Source organism: Lethenteron reissneri, chromosome 33, assembly GCF_015708825.2.
Source record: "Lethenteron reissneri isolate LAM-NWPU_2019-01 chromosome 33, ASM1570882v1, whole genome shotgun sequence".
Lineage (NCBI taxonomy): Eukaryota > Metazoa > Chordata > Hyperoartia > Petromyzontiformes > Petromyzontidae > Lethenteron > Lethenteron reissneri.
In genome coordinates, this window is record NC_083811.1 from 8,708,119 (window position 1) to 8,728,474 (window position 20,356).

The 20,356-nt window shown below is 38.1% G+C and overlaps 1 protein-coding gene across 4 annotated transcripts; it reads left to right on the plus strand.

Annotated features, from left to right (window-relative positions):
- Positions 1-748: 748 nt before the first annotated feature.
- On the plus strand, positions 749-20,032 carry CCDC73 (coiled-coil domain containing 73). 4 transcript variants are annotated; one of them, XM_061564514.1, is made up of 18 exons: positions 749-809; positions 3,191-3,327; positions 3,760-3,912; positions 5,653-5,724; positions 7,954-8,025; positions 8,231-8,266; positions 8,717-8,791; positions 8,973-9,011; positions 9,861-9,996; positions 10,368-10,447; positions 11,776-11,904; positions 12,535-12,594; positions 13,227-13,331; positions 13,852-13,962; positions 14,607-14,747; positions 15,238-17,293; positions 17,908-18,071; positions 18,735-20,032. In XM_061564514.1, the coding sequence occupies exons 2-18, from the start codon at positions 3,223-3,225 to the stop codon at positions 18,957-18,959; spliced, it is 3,759 nt and encodes a 1,252-aa protein (XP_061420498.1). In that variant the 5' UTR covers positions 749-809; positions 3,191-3,222; the 3' UTR covers positions 18,960-20,032. The 4 variants fall into 4 exon arrangements, 3 of the variants coding, with proteins under 3 accessions (XP_061420498.1, XP_061420499.1, XP_061420500.1); XM_061564515.1 differs by having other exon boundaries at positions 17,938-18,071; XM_061564516.1 differs by having other exon boundaries at positions 17,916-18,071; positions 18,735-18,909.
- The last annotated feature ends 324 nt before the right edge of the window (positions 20,033-20,356 follow it).

A 20,356-nucleotide genomic window follows, 5' to 3' on the forward strand; every position in this document is an offset into this window, starting at 1 on the left:
GGGATTATTCGACGCAACCCTTGAACATTGACTTGGAAAATAAATGCAAAAGAACGGGGAGAGTTTAACACGTAGGCTTTCGCGACCAACATCATCCACAATACAGGGTTTATTTGAGTGTTAGATCGCGTGAGTATTTAAATGTGTCGTTAAAACCACAGCGTTGACAATCTGAGCACGACGTCTCGCCAGAAATTACAACCGGCGTCATCAGGCGCTCAGCCACATTTGTGCATTATATTATTATATTATTATTAGATTATTATATTATCATTATATTATTATATTATCATTAGATTATTATATTTTCATTATATTATTATATTATCATTATATTATTATTTTTTCATTATATTATTATATTATCATTAGATTCTTATCATTATAGTATTATTATATTATTAGATTATTATATTATCATTAGATTATAATTTTTTCATTAGATCATTATATTATCATTAGATTATTATATTTTCATGAGATTATTATAATATCATTAGATTATTACATTTTCATTAGATCATTATATTATCATTATATTCTTATATTTTCATGAGATTATTATATTTTCATTAGATTATTATATTATCATTAGATCATTATATTATCATTAGATTATTATATTTTCATTATACAGTATTATTATATTATCAAGGGGAAGGGATTGCGCTCGACATTCCTTGATAGCCGATTACCAAACAAAAAACTCACCTTGATCACGTGACACGGCCCTCGACCAATCACTGGCCGAGGATTCCCCCCCCCACCTCCCAGCGTATCGTAACGTCTCAAGCGCTTGGCAAACCGTGGTGAGTGTTTATATTTTAAACAACAATAATCGCACGAATGTTTTCACCTAATGTCGCACGTTAAAAAAGTTGTACACAAATAAGCTGCGGTGTTTGTGTAACGAAACTTTTAGTTTATTTGTAAATTGAGCGTCTGATTTGGTTTTGGTACAATTGATACGTATGGGCCGAGGGGGTTGGGGTGTCGCGTATCCGTTGTACGGAATGTAAAAGGAGTAAATGTTCCAATTTAAACCACTTCGTATTGTATTGGAGGCTTAAACGATGATAACATTTTGTTGTAAGTTAAACAAAACGTGAACTTGAGCACCCAAATACAAAGAGATGCGTGCACAAACGCACACGATAGAATATGATAACGTTTTCCATATAAAAACCAATATAAACTCCATTAGTTTGAGGTTAACGATTCTGTGTACTTATACATGTGTATGAAGACCTCCCCATGCCGAGATCTGGCAAGATCCTGGCAAATAATCCACTACAATATTTCCATCAAATATACTAGTTAGAGGTTGAAGGTGCGAGTTTGAGCGGAGTGATGTTATAGCTTTTTCATGATAAATTTAAATATTTCCAATGCCATTGGAATATCGATGTACCACAACTGCCTCAGGAGAGTAGAATCATCTATAATTGGACTGGAGGAATCCGATGAGCTACGAGGCTATTTCACTCGTATCCAGTGTTTCACAGATGTCCTCAGTAGCGTCGCAATGGGGCACTTCGACATTTTCACGAGATCCTGCCATAGAAACGTGTTTTTGTCCTCATGGCTGAGGTCCAGCAATAAGGAACTATCACTCTCCCATAGCTCTTTTGCATGGGCACACCAGCTTTATAGAAATTCTATACCATTGTACTGTACTGTACCGTCATGCCCATTTTGCCATTGAAGGTATTTTGCCGAATGGTTACCACAAATAGCTTTTATTTTATACATTTCACTGTTTTAATTTTTATTGCAAAATGCATTTGCAGTATTGACCTGAGAAGTCGAAATTCTGAATTGCCCACAGAGACCAATTGCACATCAAATATGGGGCTTATTTGGCATCTTGAGAATCATAAGTCAATATTGATAATTGGATTCCAAATGTAAAAACATTTGTTTTATGTATACTTGGTTCTTTCGGTAAAGTCACGTAGAAGGGAATTAATAAAATAATATAAATATAAAACAATAAAAAATTCTCACGACGTTTCGACTGCAACACAAGCAATCATCATCAGGAGAATTTGTATTGTTTTATATTGTTTTCATTTCATTATTTCCCTTCTACGTGACTTTACCGAAAGAACCATGAATATGAATCCCTGCAGTCACGAAAGCTTTCAATCAAAACTTGTTTTATGCTCTAAATAAAGTTGCCTCTGATTTAGTGTAGTGGAAGAGTTATAAAAACATTGTAGTATTGAACCTTTTCAAACTTTCATACATCATGGTCAGAAAATAATAGCAATTGAGACATTGGTAATCATCCATGAAAGTTTTAATAAAGGTCATAGCTGCACTTTGAAACATTTCAGTAGCAGTTACTCATAATTAACATTTGGCTTATCTATAGTTTCAGCACGGAATATGTATGAAGACATTTAATGAACACTCAGATTAGACACACACCTGCCACTATCGAGGGATACTTGTACAAAGATTTATGTTGCACTGACATTTCTATTAGGTTTTTTTCTAAATTACATTTTCGTCTCGTGTTGGTACAATTTTGTTACGTGACTTGTGTGGAAGAAAAGCCAATACGACTTAATATACTTCACAAAATTAATGTACACCATAAAATAACAATCATGCTGGGCTTGTTTTGTTTTGGTGAAATTAACATTGTGTTAATAATGAAAAGTTTAATATGTCACCAAGAGCACTAGACTGGCTCGAAGATTGTATACTTTAATGTTTAATGGGGCAATACAGCGTGGGCACGCTACCCAAACAGACTTTTAAAAAAGTGACGTGCCGCATCCAACTCACCCCACAGGCTGTACTTTGTCCTCTCCAGTTAACAATGATGAGGAACCTTAATGATGGTGTATGAAGGAATAGCAACATTTGATTGTATAATGTTGAGTTTTAGTATCCAGTTGAGCTTCAGGAGACACGAAGATATTACCATGGAGTGATTGTAATGGACAGTTGCATACGATATGTTCCATCACTTGAAGTTGTTTACCACATTCGTACTGTGGAGTAAGGGACCGTAATGTGCGATTTTTTATGAAATTTACACATTGTAACTTGAGTGCAGAAACCGATAGCATCTCCAAATTCCATTTCAATCTTGCAATTTGGATACGATTTGCCTGCTCCCATGCCTCAGTAGGCAGAGAACCCAATCAATCAGATGCTATCTGTGTTGTCGTTGCAGAATGCTTGACAATCCTAGACTGGGGCCGCAAAATGGATCATACAAGCTCACTTGTGTCTGCATGGACCGCAATGGAACAACCCCATACTTGCCCAAGAGAGTCTCCTCATGGGGCTCATAAAGTTAAAGTATCTCAGGTCAGACCTTCTTTGCCTTTTTTTCTGTCCAAAATTCCTGGCATATGTTGGAGTCAAAGGTCAGGTGTTAGTCCTCCCAATTACTTTCCTTTCCTGCACACAAACAAGGCTGGTATCTGGCAACTGTCACAGGATGCAATTCATTATTAATCAAGGCCATATAATTTGGTGATTTCCCATGTTGCAATATGTGCATTTTTTTTACAGCAGCATCCATTTATTATATTGTCTATTTCATATAAAAGTTATATTTATTCACAGTTATCCAAAGTTTGTGTGGGAAATCACTAGGTATACTGATAAAAATGTATCATTCCTTGTATTTTACAACAATTATTTTATCCCCAAAATATTCCCTGCCCTATATTTTATAACCTCGGTATTTTTTTGTGCTTTCTTTAACCAATGTGAATGCCTTAACTACCCGGGAAGGTTGAGGGTGAACAGACCAGTGATAGGCTTGTGAACAACGGAGACCTGAGCTGTGCCCTTCGGGACCCCGAGCAGAGTCTGTTCAATTCCGTCCGTCAGCTGCACTTCAAGACCAGCCTGCTGGAGATGGTTGAGGAGCTGAGAATGCGGAGGGTGAGTTGGGCCGGCTCTGCGCTACGCGTCGCTGCACCGGGAGGTTACATTGGGTTCACGAACGGCAGACTTTTCTCAGGTCGTAATAAATGAACCAGCTGTGGTTTTTTATGCCCTATGGGCAGAGGCTAGAGTAGATTAGTGCTCTACGCAATAGGGGTGGTGGCCGTGAAGTCTTCTCATGTTTTTTACGTGACACGCGCTTTATCTTGCGCAAGGTGCAGGTTACAGATCTGCAGCTGCAGCCCAGAGGTGGTCCAAAAAATATGTTATTAACATTGTTATCGTGGGCCAGGGCAGCTGGCCATTACGGGCACTGGTACGGCGTGGGTTTGGGTTTTTGGGGCCGCTGTGCTCCGCTGAATTGGTGATAACTTGACAGCTCGCTTGTAGCAGCGCTTGGTATTTATCATGTGCACAGTGATGTGTCACACTTCAAATAAAGTAGAATGTGCATCTCATTCCATTCTGCATCTGTGTGGTTATCAATTTTGTGAACACCGGCTTGGCATTCACCTCTTGCGATTGTTAACGTCAAGATGGGTTATTTTGTAAAACCTTTCTTCTAGACCTTTTTCATTGGCAAAAATGTTGGCCTTATATCTTTGGTATTTTGTTTCTTCATATGTGCAAAATCAGTGTTTTTAGCAATATGCTTCAGTACTATGTTTCCATATTTTTTCATATTTTATTTTAAATAAATCACCGTATACTGATATCGTAGATTATGATATATACAGAATGGAACTTTAGATCCATGGTTACATGAATGTAATTTATCAAATAGGTAATGTTTTTTCTGGACCAACTAGTTATTTTAATAACTATCAGTCCAGTTTTTCTTTTTTTCAGCATATGCACAACTCATGTCATAAGTCATCGTCACATAAATGCAGAAGTTTTTGCTTTAGCAGGTTATCGAAAGTACTTGTTTTATTGCACATACATTGATATGTGCTTTTAAACAACATCTACAAATAGCCAAAGCAGTAATCCCCCATTTGTCAGCTTTATACGGCGTTTTATTGAGATGCGCTTCCCAGGACAGCTTTATTGCCACCATACATTACGTTGCAACACAGGAGGTTCCATATATGAGCACACGGGATGGACATTTGCTGCTTGATGCTGCACGAATATTGCTGTTAATCCATCCATAAAGCGTGGAGGAAACACTAAATATTTTGTCACCCTTGATATTATAAAACTTTTTATTGCTCTAAGTATGGTGATGTGCCGGAGCCCTTTTTGCTTTGGCTGAATAAAAGACCCATTCACTTGATGTATGCTCAGTGCATCTCAAATTGTGCAGCACAAAGAAAATGATGACCTATATTATCACGAGGAAGCATATTTTAATTGCTTGGTGTCATAACAGGTCACTTGCATCATTCATATATCTGGAGTCACTTGATGTATACGCCATGGGTCTCTGGCTACATGGAATATTATTTGAGCTATTAATGGTTTATCTACTGTGTAATTTTTCCTCCGTATGCCATGATCTCTGTTTCTCATTTCCCTTGATGGCCTGCAAAATGACAAAGGTTTCTAAATTTAATTTTCATGGTTGCAATAATTAACGTTCATAGGTCTTGTAAGTGTAACAGACATGTATTGTGTATATCATGAGTTGTGAACTTGGTACTTTTATAGGAGTTAAAATGAATGCACTTCAGGACTAATTTAATTTTTAAAAATTCTGCTGAAGATAATACTTTTGTGTGTGTGTCCCCCAAGGAATCCGAGCATCACTTTGAGGAGAAATTCAATCAAATGATTACAGAGAAGCAAGAATTAGAGTGGCAAAAGGTACACCAAGACGTTTGTGTCATTAACAAAACATCTTATAGACTCACGAGTAAGCTGGTACAATGTTCTCAGATTAATACCTGCCGATTGTAAACTAGGGGTGGGGAACCTTTCTTAACTGAGGGCCAATGGAACCTCATTTGCCAGTAAAAAATATGATAATTGTTTTTCACCCTTATATCTGGCAACAAAACTAACACTTATTTTTTACTGGCAAATGAGGTTCCAATGGTGTAAATGCTTACTCCGAGCTTTCATACTCTGATGGTGCATTGTCTTTGAGTTGTGCGCCTTTTGGCGTCATCTGGTCCAACCCATGTGAGACTAGGCTCTAAAGAAAGCTGTCTCGGGTGTGGACCAATCAACTTCAAAGACCATGCATATATTATCAGAGTTGTGTTTTTTGTTTGCATTATGACTGCAGGTATTGTGGTCTATGCAAACATGACTCCTTGTAAAAAAAGGTGTCAGTTTTGTTGCCAGATAGAAGGGTAAAAAACCAATTATCAACTGAGGGCCAATTAAGAATTTAAAATACCTTTGGCACGCCACACATTGGCACACAGCTCATCTGCTTCTGTCACTAAAATAGGCTTTTGCAGTGAGATAAGTCACCAAGTTTACTAAAATTACAAACAATGTTGTCAGGTACAAAATAAATACCCCTCTAGTTTCTGATAAGTGCAGCTAAGATGCTTCAAGTGATGGATACATATTTGTTGCAGCCTGTTTATAAGTAGTTGGCCTTGAGATCAGGGGACGTATTAATTTAAGTTTTGGAGCAGCCATGGCCCACATGCCATGCAATCCCAACCCCTGTTGTAAACTAGAGTATAACTATGGTGCATTAGGTGCAATGTAGCATCACTTAAGCTTACACGTGACAAAATATGGCAAACACGAATTAATTGACCAAACATCCCGATGCAGAATCTGTAAAAGAGTCTTGAGACTCAGTGAGGAGCTTATGGGTTAATAATGGGCATCATCATATGCAGTGAAACATCTTTCAAATTAAATTGCTCTTGCATTGTGCTTAACACAAGGTCTAAAATTAATCCTGAATGAATGTGATATTTTCATCTGTGTGCAGTTAGCACGTTAACTCATTTTGTCGATAAATTGGAGCGTTAGTGTCTTTCTAGACGTGCAGGAATTCTCGCTGACTTGAAGGGCTTGACTTTGAAAAAGTCAAGCTGATAAATGTCTTTGCCTTATAAAGGGTCTGGACTTTGTGGTGTGAAATTATCTATTAGCATTGATGGACAATAAAAAAGCAGTTAACAGCATTAATTACTGACCATAGATAACAATAACCTTTTACTTTAATTGCTCCGTGAAATTTTTATTTATGACAATAATCCATGTTTCTGAAATGTACCATGTGAAACATTTGAGAAATGATCAATAAGGTTAATTAAGTTTCATTAATATAATAGCTGGACTTGACCTGCAATCCTAACTACGTTTCATATAAATCCCAAAGGTATGTAGATTTTTTGTAATATTCTGTGTTTTAAAGCCCTTGTTTTTTGATAGAGATATTTCCAATGATATTGAACATGATGTTTATTCGGAGGCATTTTCAGGAAATATTTTTTTTATGAAGAGGGATTATATTTGGACAATAAGTGCATTTGATGATATGTATGTTCTGTATACTGTATACATTTTATGAAGTTGTCAGTCATTGCACATTTTAAGTTAAAACTATGAATTACCAGCTCCTCAATTTCTGTTAAACATATTGTAGACACCTCCCAGAGTAGCACCACAGTACATCACTGGAATTTGTATTTTATTTCAAATAATTTCATATTTAATTTGAACTTAAATTTGTGTTTGATAAAAACATGAACGTATGTGTGGCCCTTGATTATCAGATTGTTACTTAATGAATGTTATTATTTTCTTGAGTTGTGCATTATTTGTTTTAAACTTTTGGAATTTTCACATTCGGATTAAATAGCAAAATCATATTACTGCACAGCCTATACTTGTGCAGTGGAAACACTGCATGCTTCATATATAAAGATTTATGATCAGGTATGTGTAGTTTGTATAATTGTTTAGCCTGATATATGCATGTGAAATTGCATGTAACTTGTGTTAATTAACAACACATAACCAACACTTTAATTATTATTTCTTATTATTTAACCAAGCAATGATTTGTATACTTGATATCAATTACACAAACCAATTTAGTATGTTTTTGCACTTTTTCAGGAGACACTGGCCAGTAAACGTGAAAGTTTGTTGACAGAGCATTTGGAGGAAATCTCAAAAATAAACAAGCAGGTTTGCAAGTGGCGATTGGGTGCTTGGTTTCCCACACGTCCCCCCCCCCAACACCCCTACCCCCAGTGACCCGCAATGTGTCAATGTCTTCCGTGCTTCATTAATTTGAGATGATCATGTAGCACCCTTGGTGCCCACAGCCTGTAATGACATATTGGAGGTGTCGTCAGTGTGAAGCATGTTTTCTTTTTCTCTTTTTCATCAGTTTAAATCAAAGCTCGAGAGCCTGGAGGCAGAGAAGGTATTGTGAAAATGCATGGGTTGTATTCATGGCAATGGGGACCATACATGATAAACATGGGAAGTGTGCGCTGGGTCTGTATTCTCCCTTGCCACCATAGCATTTCATTGTCACGGAACCTGTAATGTTCTCCGTGAAGCCCCGATCATTTTAGACAGACACGGAAATACTCTCTTAGTACCCCTCATGAGTAATGCATTCAGAATGCGCCATTCAATCTACTGCATTTACGCAACCTATTAATGCACCCGGACAGAAAAGTATTACTCATTTGATGAGGTCCCTCTTGCTGTGTAAACATATAGGTAAATAAATAGCAATCCGTAATGACTTAAAAAGAGTCGGTCACTTAACTAGGTCCAAATGAGACAAATTTGAGCCCCTTTTCCAATAACGTTTTACAGTGAAAATATATTTTCTGTTGATGTAATATTTTTATTAAATCCACAGAACAAATTTCAGTTCTTGTCTGAAGCTGCAGAGAGAGAGGTCAACATCCTGAAAGATAAAATTAAGGCACAAAATGTAAGCTTATTTGAAAAATTTACACAACATTTATTTATATTAAAACACAACTGTCATTTCAATCCTAATTTATACAGAATATAAACATAATTTTAGCTTTAAAAAATAGACGTGCATCTATTATATATCAAATTTTGTCACTAAACAAATTAAACAAATTCAACTCTTTTAATTGTTACAGTTATCTGTGCATTCTTTGGAAAAGAGGCTTGCTGACCAGGTATGTTGTATTTTTGTTTTAAGTACCTCAATGATTATCGTGAAAATATAGTTAATTTAGGTAATGTATACACGAGTCAAGAAAATAATAACGTTTAATAAAATGCACATATACAAATTTTACTTTGCATCACGATAAATTGTAGAATATCAAGTAAAAATAAAACAAATTGCTAAACAAAATGAAGACACTGGGAAAGCAGTCACGTAAAGCACATTAAACACACGAGTATTTAGCAATTTACTATACAAGCCACTATTTACTGTTTAATCAAGTAAGAATTAATTATGACTCATTGTCTTTCCAAAGGAGCACGAGTAATTAGTGACATAGGATCACCAATTATTGTATCTTCTAATGATGTAGCTGCAGGTACTACAACATCTCGACGGCAACATACTCTGATTAAACGGGAAACAAAATTGAACAAAGAACATGGAACAAAATCTGAAAAGTGCCCACAGAAACATGGGGAAATGCACACTGGTTGAGACATAGGGACATAATTGAGAGATCATATTGACTATGAATAAAATAAGGAAGATCGACATGTAAGGGATGATGGCCGGTTGTCAAGACTAAGGAGTCGCAGGATAGAACAAGCCAAAGGCAATCCACAGTGGATTGTAGGAGCTGCTAGGGATGATGATGATGGCTTGGGGAGGCCCTCATCCAACAGTGAATGGATAATGGATGAAGATGATGACTAACCTCTCCATTAGGAGTTAGACCATTGGTATTGCAGGATATATTTTGTATCAGGGGAAATTGTAACATTGTTAGACAGCGAAAGGTCAGTGCTTACATGAATGTTTTCCGTTTTATCTCGTATTTTCAAATCCTATTTAGGATCAAAAGCTTCAACTTCATATGCTTGGCAGAGAAAGGGTGGTCAGTCAGTTATCAGAGGTTGTAAACTTACATTCCAGCATCAGCAAACAGTGTGAGACCTACAGACAAACACAGGATATGCTGGAAAGGAATGGTGAGATTCAGCACCATTCTTTTCAATACCAAGATCACATTTTACAATAATTTTCTTTTGTGTATCTTCTCTGTAAAACTTTAGCCTTTTATATATATATTTGTAAACATTATAAACATATTCTGGATAATAAGACGCTATTCCTCCCTGTATTTTTTAAGCAAAACTTGGTGTATATTAAAATCTGGTAGGTGTATATTAAAATCTGGTAGGTGTGTATATGTGTGACCATAACTTTTGGATACATTTGTCGATAGTGAGTACAATTTTGGGGTGCGTCTTACTTTCTGGAGCGTCTTACTTTCCGGGGCATTACATAATCTACAGAATATGGTATTTGTGAAATGATTGTATTTGTTTGGCGTGCACAGTCCAAGAGTCCTTGAAATTAAACAAAAAACTGCTGTACACCAACAAGCATCAAGGATGCATAGAGGAGGGGCTCAAGCAGGTAAGCGTATAGTTGGCTGTGAGTTTCCTGAACATTCTAGATTTGATACAGCTATCGTCCTGTGACTGTTCCACCTGAAGACGGAAGCTTGTGTTGCCTCCGAAACATCGTGATTTTTATTTTATTTTTATTTTACTTTTATTAATTTTTTACCTACGTGACTTTACCGAAAAAACCTAAGAATATGTTTCCTAAACATCCCCGGTGCCAGTTTGTCTATTTCCGTTCCCGTAACATAAAGTGTGATGGACAAGCTCACAAAACAACAACAACGTATGTAACATAAGTACTCCCCTTGCAATCTCAGAGGCTGCATTGTGTGGGGGTGAGCTGTACTACATGGGTAAGGGTGTAATAGGCATATCTTTGTCTTAGCCCGCGGTGACAAACACTTGCAGAGCGCTGTTCGTCAGCCCCACCTGACTGCGTCTCGTCAACTGCTCTGCTGACCTTCTGTCAGCTCCCCTGCAAAGATTTTAAATCGTTTTTTTCCCCCCATCTCTGTCTTTCTATTTTTCGAGATTGCGTGCCCTCTCGGGGTGTTATTTTGATTCTTCTTGTGTGCCGCGAGGGATTGCTAACGTTTGAACGACGGCCCATGCGCAGGGCGTAACCATGCATGAAAAGCCCCATTAATCAAATGTAATTGAAAATCGGTAAAGTGGTGGAGATTTAAGTATTCTTTACTTGATTGTCTTTGTCATGCATCAGTACAAGCATGGTATTTTTAATGCATTTTCTTTAAAACAGTTTTGAATGTAATATGTCCTCTATCATTAATAACTGTCGTTGTACAATGTTTCCTTCTTTCTGGTTAAATATACGAACCAACATAAATGTGTCAACACACAGTAGTCTTAATATCCACTTCAAAGCCGATTGTAAGCTTTAATAAGTTCCGACAATAATTGCACCACAGTGCCTGTGTAACTGGTTCAATGGCAAGCACACTGACAATGACGACCTGGTCACTTCCAATGTAACAGTAATCGAGTATGTAGCCAAGGCATGGTGTAAAGAACATGATCTTGTTAAATATGTCATTTTGATTGGTAAGGAAAATAATTGGGCTAGTGCAAAAGACATTTCTCAAAGGGATAATGGCCAGTGATCGAGACTAACAATGGAGTGTCAGCCAAATGAGGGACATCTTATGAGAGGCAAGCCGCCGTGGAGATGGAGTGATGACATCAGGCCGTGTACAGGTATCAGGTGGATAATTGACTCATAGGATGATGAGAAGACGGTGACAGCTTGGGTAGGCCTTCATCCAGCAGTGGATTGACCGTGGCTGATGATGATGATGAATCATTGGTTTCTATGTTCAGAAACTGCAACAGGTATCTGCGGAATTGCTGCAGTTAAAGATTGACATTCGGACGAAGATGGAGGAGAAAAAGCGGGAGGTGATTCAAAGGCACCACAAACTGGAAGAGGCACAGCTTCAGATACAGAAGGTTCGACACACGTCAGTTTTTATCTTACTCTAAACTACGTGGTATGTTTCTATTTCAAGCTTTCGTGACTGCAGGGATTCGTCTTCTTGGTTCTTTCGGTAAAGTCACGTAGAAGGGAAATAAAAAAAAATAAAGAAATAAAAACATAATAAAATAAAGATTTTCTTTTATAACATAAAAAAAATTTAAACATAATAAAAAAATTACAAAATATTTTATAATAAAATAAAATAAAAAAATGTATTCTGTTTTATTGTTATTATTCTATTATTTCCCTTCTACGTGACTTTACTGAAAGAACCAAGAAGATGTGTTAAGTTTTGGGTACATTATGCTTTCTATTTCGTTCATTTATTTTGCTTTAAACCTGTAGAATGCGTGTGTGCCCTGATTCTGTACCGACGCAGATCTCTTGACTCTTCATCTCAATGGGCTCTCACCTGGTTTTAAATTAAGGTCTACTACTTTGTCTTTAACATATCGTCAGCAATTATATTTTCCAATAAATTGGGTTTATGAGGGATTGTTAATACCGTACATTTCACGTGCAAACAGAACAATTGATTTTAAGTACTGTAAAATATACTTTTTCATGATCTTTCTAATGTATGTGTCTGCTTTTTATTAAAGGAGATGGATCTAGGGAAACTTTTATCACAAACGATAACAGCATTACGACAGGAAAAACAGGTAATTAACATAATGATTTGCAATTAAATCTCAGCATTGCATTTATATTGTACGCCAATGTCTTCACTAGATGCTGATGAGGCGCATTTCATAATGGCATGTTTAAAACAGTGCTTTAATGAGTATTCTTTCCAGTTGAGAATGCCTGTCCTATGGCTATCCTGGTCATCATCACAGCAACTTGGAATTTCTACTACTGACTCAGCACTTACACCATTGGGACCTCATTTGCCAGTAGAAAAATATGATAATTATTTTTTTACCCTTTTATCTGGCAACAAAACTGACACCTTTTGGCGTCACCTTCTGGCGTCATCTGGTCCAACACCATGTGAGACTAGGCTTGAAGGAAAGCTGTCTCGGGCGTGGACCAATCAACTTCAAGAACAGTGCATACATTATCAGAGTTATGTTTTTTGTTTGCATTCCGACCGCAGGTATTGTGGTCTATGCAAACATGACTCCTTGTAAAAAAGGTGTCAGTTTTGTTGCCAGATAAAAGGGTAAAAAAACAATTATCATGGCTCAGCACTGTTGACAAAGATGAGCATCACCCCATGCTATTGAGAGCATGTGGACACCCGCTTGGCCACTTGACTTGGAACTGATCTAAACTCGTGTATCTTTAATAGGAAACGAACAAAGCACTTGAAGAATCACAAAGGCTCGTTGAGCGACAAAGTGTGCATGTGAACAGGACTAAAGAAGACAATGTTGCACTTTTACAAGAAAACCAGGTAGCAAATGGCTTGTAAACACAACAAAAGCTATTCCGTACTAATATACTCATTTGCTTGATTTCATTTCAGTGCAATAAACATAATATCTGTAGATTAATTGATCGCATATTGTAATATTACACGCGTAACTCTTTTGCAGTGAAATATTGTTATTAAAATGCTGTACTGTTTTTTTCCGGAAAGCCACGGTGAGTCAAAATATTGGAACAAGTCCTGTATTGGGATGATTGGCCAGTTTCCTTTTAGAGGAGTGTTTTAAATCTACTAGGTGAGGTGACTAGGAGCTGACATTGAACCTGTCTATGGAAATGTTGCTATTATAGCTTGCTTTATTGGGATTTCTCTAGCTACACTGTATTTCTCCACAAACATGACACTCATTAAACGTAATTGGGTAAATATTCTAATGCAAAACCCTCCTCAAAACAAACCTCGACATTTGAGGATTTCCTTGATCAAATAAATTGTTAATACCATTAAATGACTGCTCAATAAGTATTTTATTGAATGTTGTCAGGCTTTAAAGGGTGACAACGAAAAACTAAACGGACACATGATGGAGAAAGATGAAAATTGCAAGAGTATAAAAGGACGCTTTGAAAACACAAAAATCACCCTTGAAGAAGAGGTAACTGCTTGTAATCTATATGGCATATATCGGCTCAAACGCATCGATGTGTTTAACCAGTTTAGCGCATGGCGAGCAGATATCGCGTAGGAATACCTCGAGACGCGTTGGGTACTTGAGAAGTGGCGCATTGGTTAGTGTGACGTGCTTTTTTTTTACCAAGTAAGGTCCACTGAGCTATATAGCTCTTTTACAGAAGCAACCTAGCCCAAAATCATAACTCAACGAAGTGGATTATCACGTGGAAATTTATCGTAGCCAAATACTCTTAAACACATGTTTGTAATGTGGAGGGGAAAACCAGAGGACCCGGAGAAAAATCCACATTACCGAAGGGAGAACATGCAAACTCCAAATATACAGGTGTCAGGGTTTGGATCAAACACACGACCTCCTGCATACCAGGCGAGGTAGTTAACATCTGTGCACCGCGGCGCCCTGTGAACCCACCAGCCATGGAATCTGAAACGGTTCTTTGTACCCCCTTCACCAACCTGCACTGACTAGTGTCATAAAGTATGGTGAAACAATCCCTCTTGACAAACAGGTTTTGGGGAGACCTTTATTACTGGATCGAGAAAGGGGGCTATATACGAGTTGACTGGAACTTCACGTATGACTCAAGTTTGCGTCATTGTTTACAGAATAGGAAACAGCAACTCAAGCTTGAGTCATTGCAATTGAAGTATGATAGTCTGCAATGCAGCTTTCAGGAAATAGAGGAGAGTAACTGTAAGTTCAAATCACAAGTAAGAGAGCAGGAAGGAAAGATTCAAGGCCTGCAGGTACGTCCCCTTATCATTCACATTTTATTGGAATTGGGAAAGTAATTTTCATATTTATATGGATGAGCTGGACTGGTGTTGCTCAATCCGTGATCCAGATCTCACAATGCAGGTTTGGATGGGATGTGTAACTGAATTGTGTCACTTTTGGCTGTACTGTGAAATGAGAGCTGTATTTTTCGGTTACCTGTTATGACTGCACCTGTAATATGAGGAATTTGTAAAGTTAGACTGGTTGGTTATCCCTGCTGTCCCACAGCAGTCAGTTAAAATAGTTGCAGATGTATTGGTGTAACCACATATAACTTTTCCATCTTTGCACACACATTTTCAATACTGCAGTAAGCAAATTAGCCCGTGGAGGCATGTCCTTTTAAAAATAACTGCGAGCATTTATAAAGCACTAATGTTAAATATCCACAAATCCTGTGAAAAGTTTAGTATGAGTGGTCCTACGTTTTTATTTTAAATCCTGTGATTTATTTTTCAGCATTCATTTAACTACCAAGGAGATGAAAAACATATGATTGAAAGTTTGGAGAGCAATCTTGCAGACAGAGAGTTGGAGATACATGCATTCTGCAAAACAAACAAAGAATACTCATCAAAGGGAACGCAGTCTGAAAACCAAATCCCGTGCACTGTTAGTGACACAATAAAAATTACTGACGATGAGGTTTTGAAAAACACTGACATTTTAATTGAAGAGCAGAAAGAATCGGAACCACGTGTAAATGACGTTTCCTGCGCAGACGCTTGCGTTACAAGCGACAATCCATCAGACGCAAGTGCTGTGCTGCGTGCAAGTCCTCAGGTTTCTGACGCTCAGGAAGAGAAAACAGAAACTCAAAGCCATGTAATTAAAGATTGCATTGCAATAACAAACATGGAAACAGAAAGACATTTGAATCTGCTCGCTCCTGAAAAACAATTCATGGCAGACATCTGTGAGGTCACAAAAGAGGCTGAGTTACTAAATTTGTTGTTGCAAAATACTCCAGTAATTAATAGTTCCGAGAATTTACGTCAGCAAAATGTTTCAAACTTGCAAACTAATCCCACTGTTAGCAAACATAGTGTCGCAATGCCAGAATCTAAAGAAAAAAGTGCTTTATCGTCGGAAGAACAACACGAAAACGATAATGTTATAGTTTCTCATGAGATAAGTGAGCAGGGAGTATTAAGTGAAAAAAACAATGCAGATCGAACCGCTAACATTGATATCCAGCTAATTTCAGCAGAAGCCAGCTCTAGGCTTGCAACTGTTGAGATTGCTGACAATGTAATCGAGAACTCCACGGTTCCCCATAGGGCCCCGGACTGTGTTTCTGATGCACTTCCTTTATTAACGACATCGGCCAATGAGGTGATAGAGAGTTTTACGTCAGTTTCTGAAGGAATCAGCAACCAACTTGTAACCGGCCACGAAGAAAGTTCTACCAGTGTCGAGTCAGGAGCAGCCTTTGTCAATTTACCAATTCTTCACCTCGCCAACATCGCAACCGAAATAGCTACCACTTATAAGCAAATGTGCATTGCTCTACCAGATGCTGATTCTTGCGCCAGTGGTGTGGAAATATGTGAGCAAATAAGAAGCATGAGCACTGAAGTACAGCCGGCCGTTGAAAGTGACATCGTAGCTTGTGAAGAAAATACCGTTGCTGATGCTCCTTCAACAGCAGAAAAACACATTGATTCGCATGCTTTTGGTGATAGAGAGATCAAGGGTCTATCACCTAAAATAAAATTAGCAAGTACAGTTGATGAAATTGTGCATCAGCCATCACAGTCATTGGAGATGGTCACACATTTGCCACTTGAACAAGTTGCTGTGGACTGTACAGGGACTAATCCTGAGACTAAAGGCTGTGCTCCAACAGAACTGCCAGATCAGTCACCAATTGCGCTTGAGTGTTCCCATATAGGTGAGAAGTATGACGAGGCAGATGGAAAAATCTCCATGCTGGGACAATCCATTACAGATGACAAACACAATGTCTGTTCACCAACTGATGCCCCAAAAATTGTGACCACTTTATCTTTACGTGAATTTCGAAATGTTTTCTCGCGTGAACCAACGAGTAGCAGTAACACGAAAAGTAACAGCTTTCTAGGAAAGTGCATTGCAAAGGATCCAGCCACAGAAACTGCCAGCGTCTCCTCCTTGACATCGTTCCGTGCTACAAATCCTGATTATTACAGTATGTATAAGCATATTTTGTCAGAGAGAAAGGACACCAAAACGCCCACTTCCCACGCTCAAAGCTGCTCACCATATCTCGCATCGACCTCGAATGCGACACAGCGGGACGCGCGTGTTGGGGACAAAAAATATTGGGGGGGTTGCGGTGAGTTGTCTCGCGCGGCCCCACAGATCGCACAGCACAAGAACACCGCGGCAGTCACCTGTAGTGCTGCTGCTCACGATACGCTTACGTCTCCCGCGGACGGTGTCACACATCAAAGTACGAAAAGTATCCTACGCAATAACCTTTGGGCAACATCCTCTTCATCAAGCGCTGCTGTGAAACACCAGTTTAATTCTGGTGGGTGGAGTGCAACATTCATACATATTAATTACTGTTTAGACTTTGCTGCATTGTGGCTAAAGGACATTTGTCCCTGCTTAGTGTGGAGGGTTTCTTTGTAGCCTGCATATTTTTTGTAATTTATAAATCATCTAGACGGCAGTTATATCTCAAATATGTTGTATAAGTAAGGGAACGTTTGATTTCCAGGGCATGTTTATCAGGAATGGCAGTGAAGTTTTTTTTTTTTACACTGAGTGAAATATTAAGGGAAATACTGTTTCCATTGAATAAACGTGGTAATATTCCAATTGACCACATTTGAAACATGCAATTTATTACATGGGTTTATATATATGTCGCTCGTTCACGTCAGTATTTAATTCATAAAAAAATGCCATGCTACATATTTTACAGAAAGGTATCCCATTTAGCATATGTGCTCATGGCAGTTATTTTTTTTACGAAGTTGATATATGTCCACGTGACATTGAGATATTTTCGAGGGTGTACTATGGATAAAGACTCTGTGCTAATGGGTGATTTATCCTGGACATTTAATAGCTCCGTGCAGGGTGTCTCCATCCACGTAGTGATGCCTGCTTTTTGTCCCCCAACAATTGCCCTCATAGTTTCCCAGTTTTCTGTGCGCCCACCGCAAGGTCTTCCTGGAAACCAGCCACAGGGAATTTTCCCGGGCGACGTGATCAGCGGAGCCAAGCGGAAGAGAGATTACAGCGGGGAATGGAATGCGATTGTAGAGGCCTTTGACGTGGAACAGCCTTCGTCCAAGCGCGTACGCTAACCACCCCGTACCACGCCGAGACCGCTCAGCATGAGCTCACGCCCCGAGCATGTACAGCAAGCGCTTGTCTGCGTGCCAGCAGGCATTGGCTGCAGTACTGTGGTGGATGGCGACCCTTCCTTTGAAATTCACCTTCACAGTTTTCTTTTATTTCTGAATTATGTTTGTTGCCGTCATGGCTAGTGTGTTATTTAAAGGATTTATGTCGTTTCCAAACTTGATTGATCGGTCACTGAAAAACGTGGCACTCCTTAATGAAAGAATGGATTATTACTTTTACTTTTTTGGTATTCCTTTCCCACCATGCCCCTGATTGAACATTGCTTATTGTGTTGTAGTTATATAAATAATAATCGTGCTTTTTCATAATTTATATATGAAAATATATATATAAAATGTAAAGTTACATTAATTTGTAGTTGGCTGTTATTTCAAAGGTTAATTTTCTTTTTAAACAAGTTTGTCTCAATTTGTTCAAAGACCTTTTTTTTACAAATGGTAAATCTCTGTATCACATATCCTGAAAAAAAACCGTATTTGCTGTTTTTAGTGTTGGATGGTGTTTCTCGACAACCGGTTATTTATCCTGTTATCATGTACTTTCAAAACAGAGTCCATATGATTATAAGGACAATCTATTTTGGTCTCTTATAGGAATCCGTTGGGAAGAAATTACACGCCGCCTCTACACTGCACGCAACTGCTCCCGTGTGTGTGCATCCTGGCCCCAGTGTGGGACTGAAGGCCAAACACAATGTCACCGGCGTGGAACTGGTGGCTTTTTCCGATGACGAAGAAGACAACTGGGCTATAGGAAATCAGATCACAGACATACAGAAATTCTTAAATGTGGACAGACTAAAACTAGCAAAGAAATAGCAAATATTCTGAAGCTCAAATATACAAGTAAAACCAAGTTGCACTGCATGTTCTTTACGCATCAAAGTTGTTTTGAAAAAAAAAAGTATCGTAATCTTCCCAGCATTGAGCTGGCATAGCATGGTGCTATCTTAATCAAAAGGTGTTTCAAATATTTTAAATGTTTATTGCTGTTAAACGTTAAGGTCTTAACTACAGTGTTTAATACTATCGTTTTATTATAGTAATACAATCAAAAAGTTCGCAAATTGGTTATGTTTTATGTTCTACAAATGCTTTTTGACATGTTTAGGTAATGTAATCTATGTAGTGCTTCATTCGTCGTTTTAAACCACTACCAATTGGGCATGCTTGCTATCTTAGTCACTGCTTAAACAAAAACTATTTGACGTTGTGATGTTTCAAAAGCTTTTTAGACTCTTTTGCAATAGTCTACCTTAATGGAATGTTAATGTTTTGGATAAATATTTTAAATACATTTCCTAACACAAATAGGGTGTCAAATAAAACAATGACACATCGGAGCGGTGCTCATAGAAGTGGAACTGGTAATGTAAATGGGATGAATTTCTTGTGCTTCACGATTAGTCATATGATTGATTACCTTGTAATTGCATGATTTGTCAGAATATAAATTTGCAATTCGATCCAAGAATCTATTTTTTTCTCTACCATTGTGTATGTATACATCTCTAATGGCTGCAGGGTTTACGTGAAGCAATTGCAACAAATGAGAATTGAACATACAATTTGCATAGGTTATAACTTATTCGATTCGATGCGTGTACCAAGAGTGTAAGAATCATCATTTCGTCAGGAATTGATGCGTCTCTACATGCTTAGTTAAACGTTGTTTAATGAGCTTCAAAACCTCTGCTGAAGTTACAGTGCAATGATGGCTTTTGACATTCTGTCAAAACACTGCACTATATTAATCCGTGTCACAATGTAAATGGGTGCCCTGCACACCACGTTCCGGGCACTCTTTTAGGGATGTACAAGACTATATCTTCCACACTGGCTGCATGATTTGGAGTAGGTCATGTTGCTTGAATAAAATGTCATTTACTTCAGCATGTTATCTTAATCCATACACGCCTCTGTATCTCTCACTGAAATTCCATGCATGAATCTCTCTGTGCTTTGTAAAATGTTCTGTTTTCGCTGATTTTGTGCCTGTTAATGACCATGTTTCCGAAGCATATGTCGGAGCAAGTGGTGCGCACGATTACAAACCTACTGATTGTCAGGTTCTTCAAAATAATTACGGCTGAATTTCAAATCTAAATTGAATTTTTTTTACAGATTTGAGTGTTTAGTGGGTTGCCCTTCTCACGCACCTCCGATTAACACGATTGCCACTCCCCCCTCCTCGTCGGCCGCCTCTCGCCGGACCC

What these genes read in the sequence shown, in the direction of transcription:
- CCDC73 (XM_061564514.1), top strand. Translation starts at nt 3,223, where the DNA reads ATGGATCATACAAGCTCACTTGTGTCTGCATGGACCGCAATGGAACAA. An exon ending in GAAAGATTCAAGGCCTGCAG is followed by an intron (nt 14,748 to 15,237) that starts GTACGTCCCCTT and finishes TTTATTTTTCAG; the next exon opens with CATTCATTTAACTACCAAGG. An exon ending in GAAACACCAGTTTAATTCTG is followed by an intron (nt 17,294 to 17,907) that starts GTGGGTGGAGTG and finishes TTGCCCTCATAG; the next exon opens with TTTCCCAGTTTTCTGTGCGC.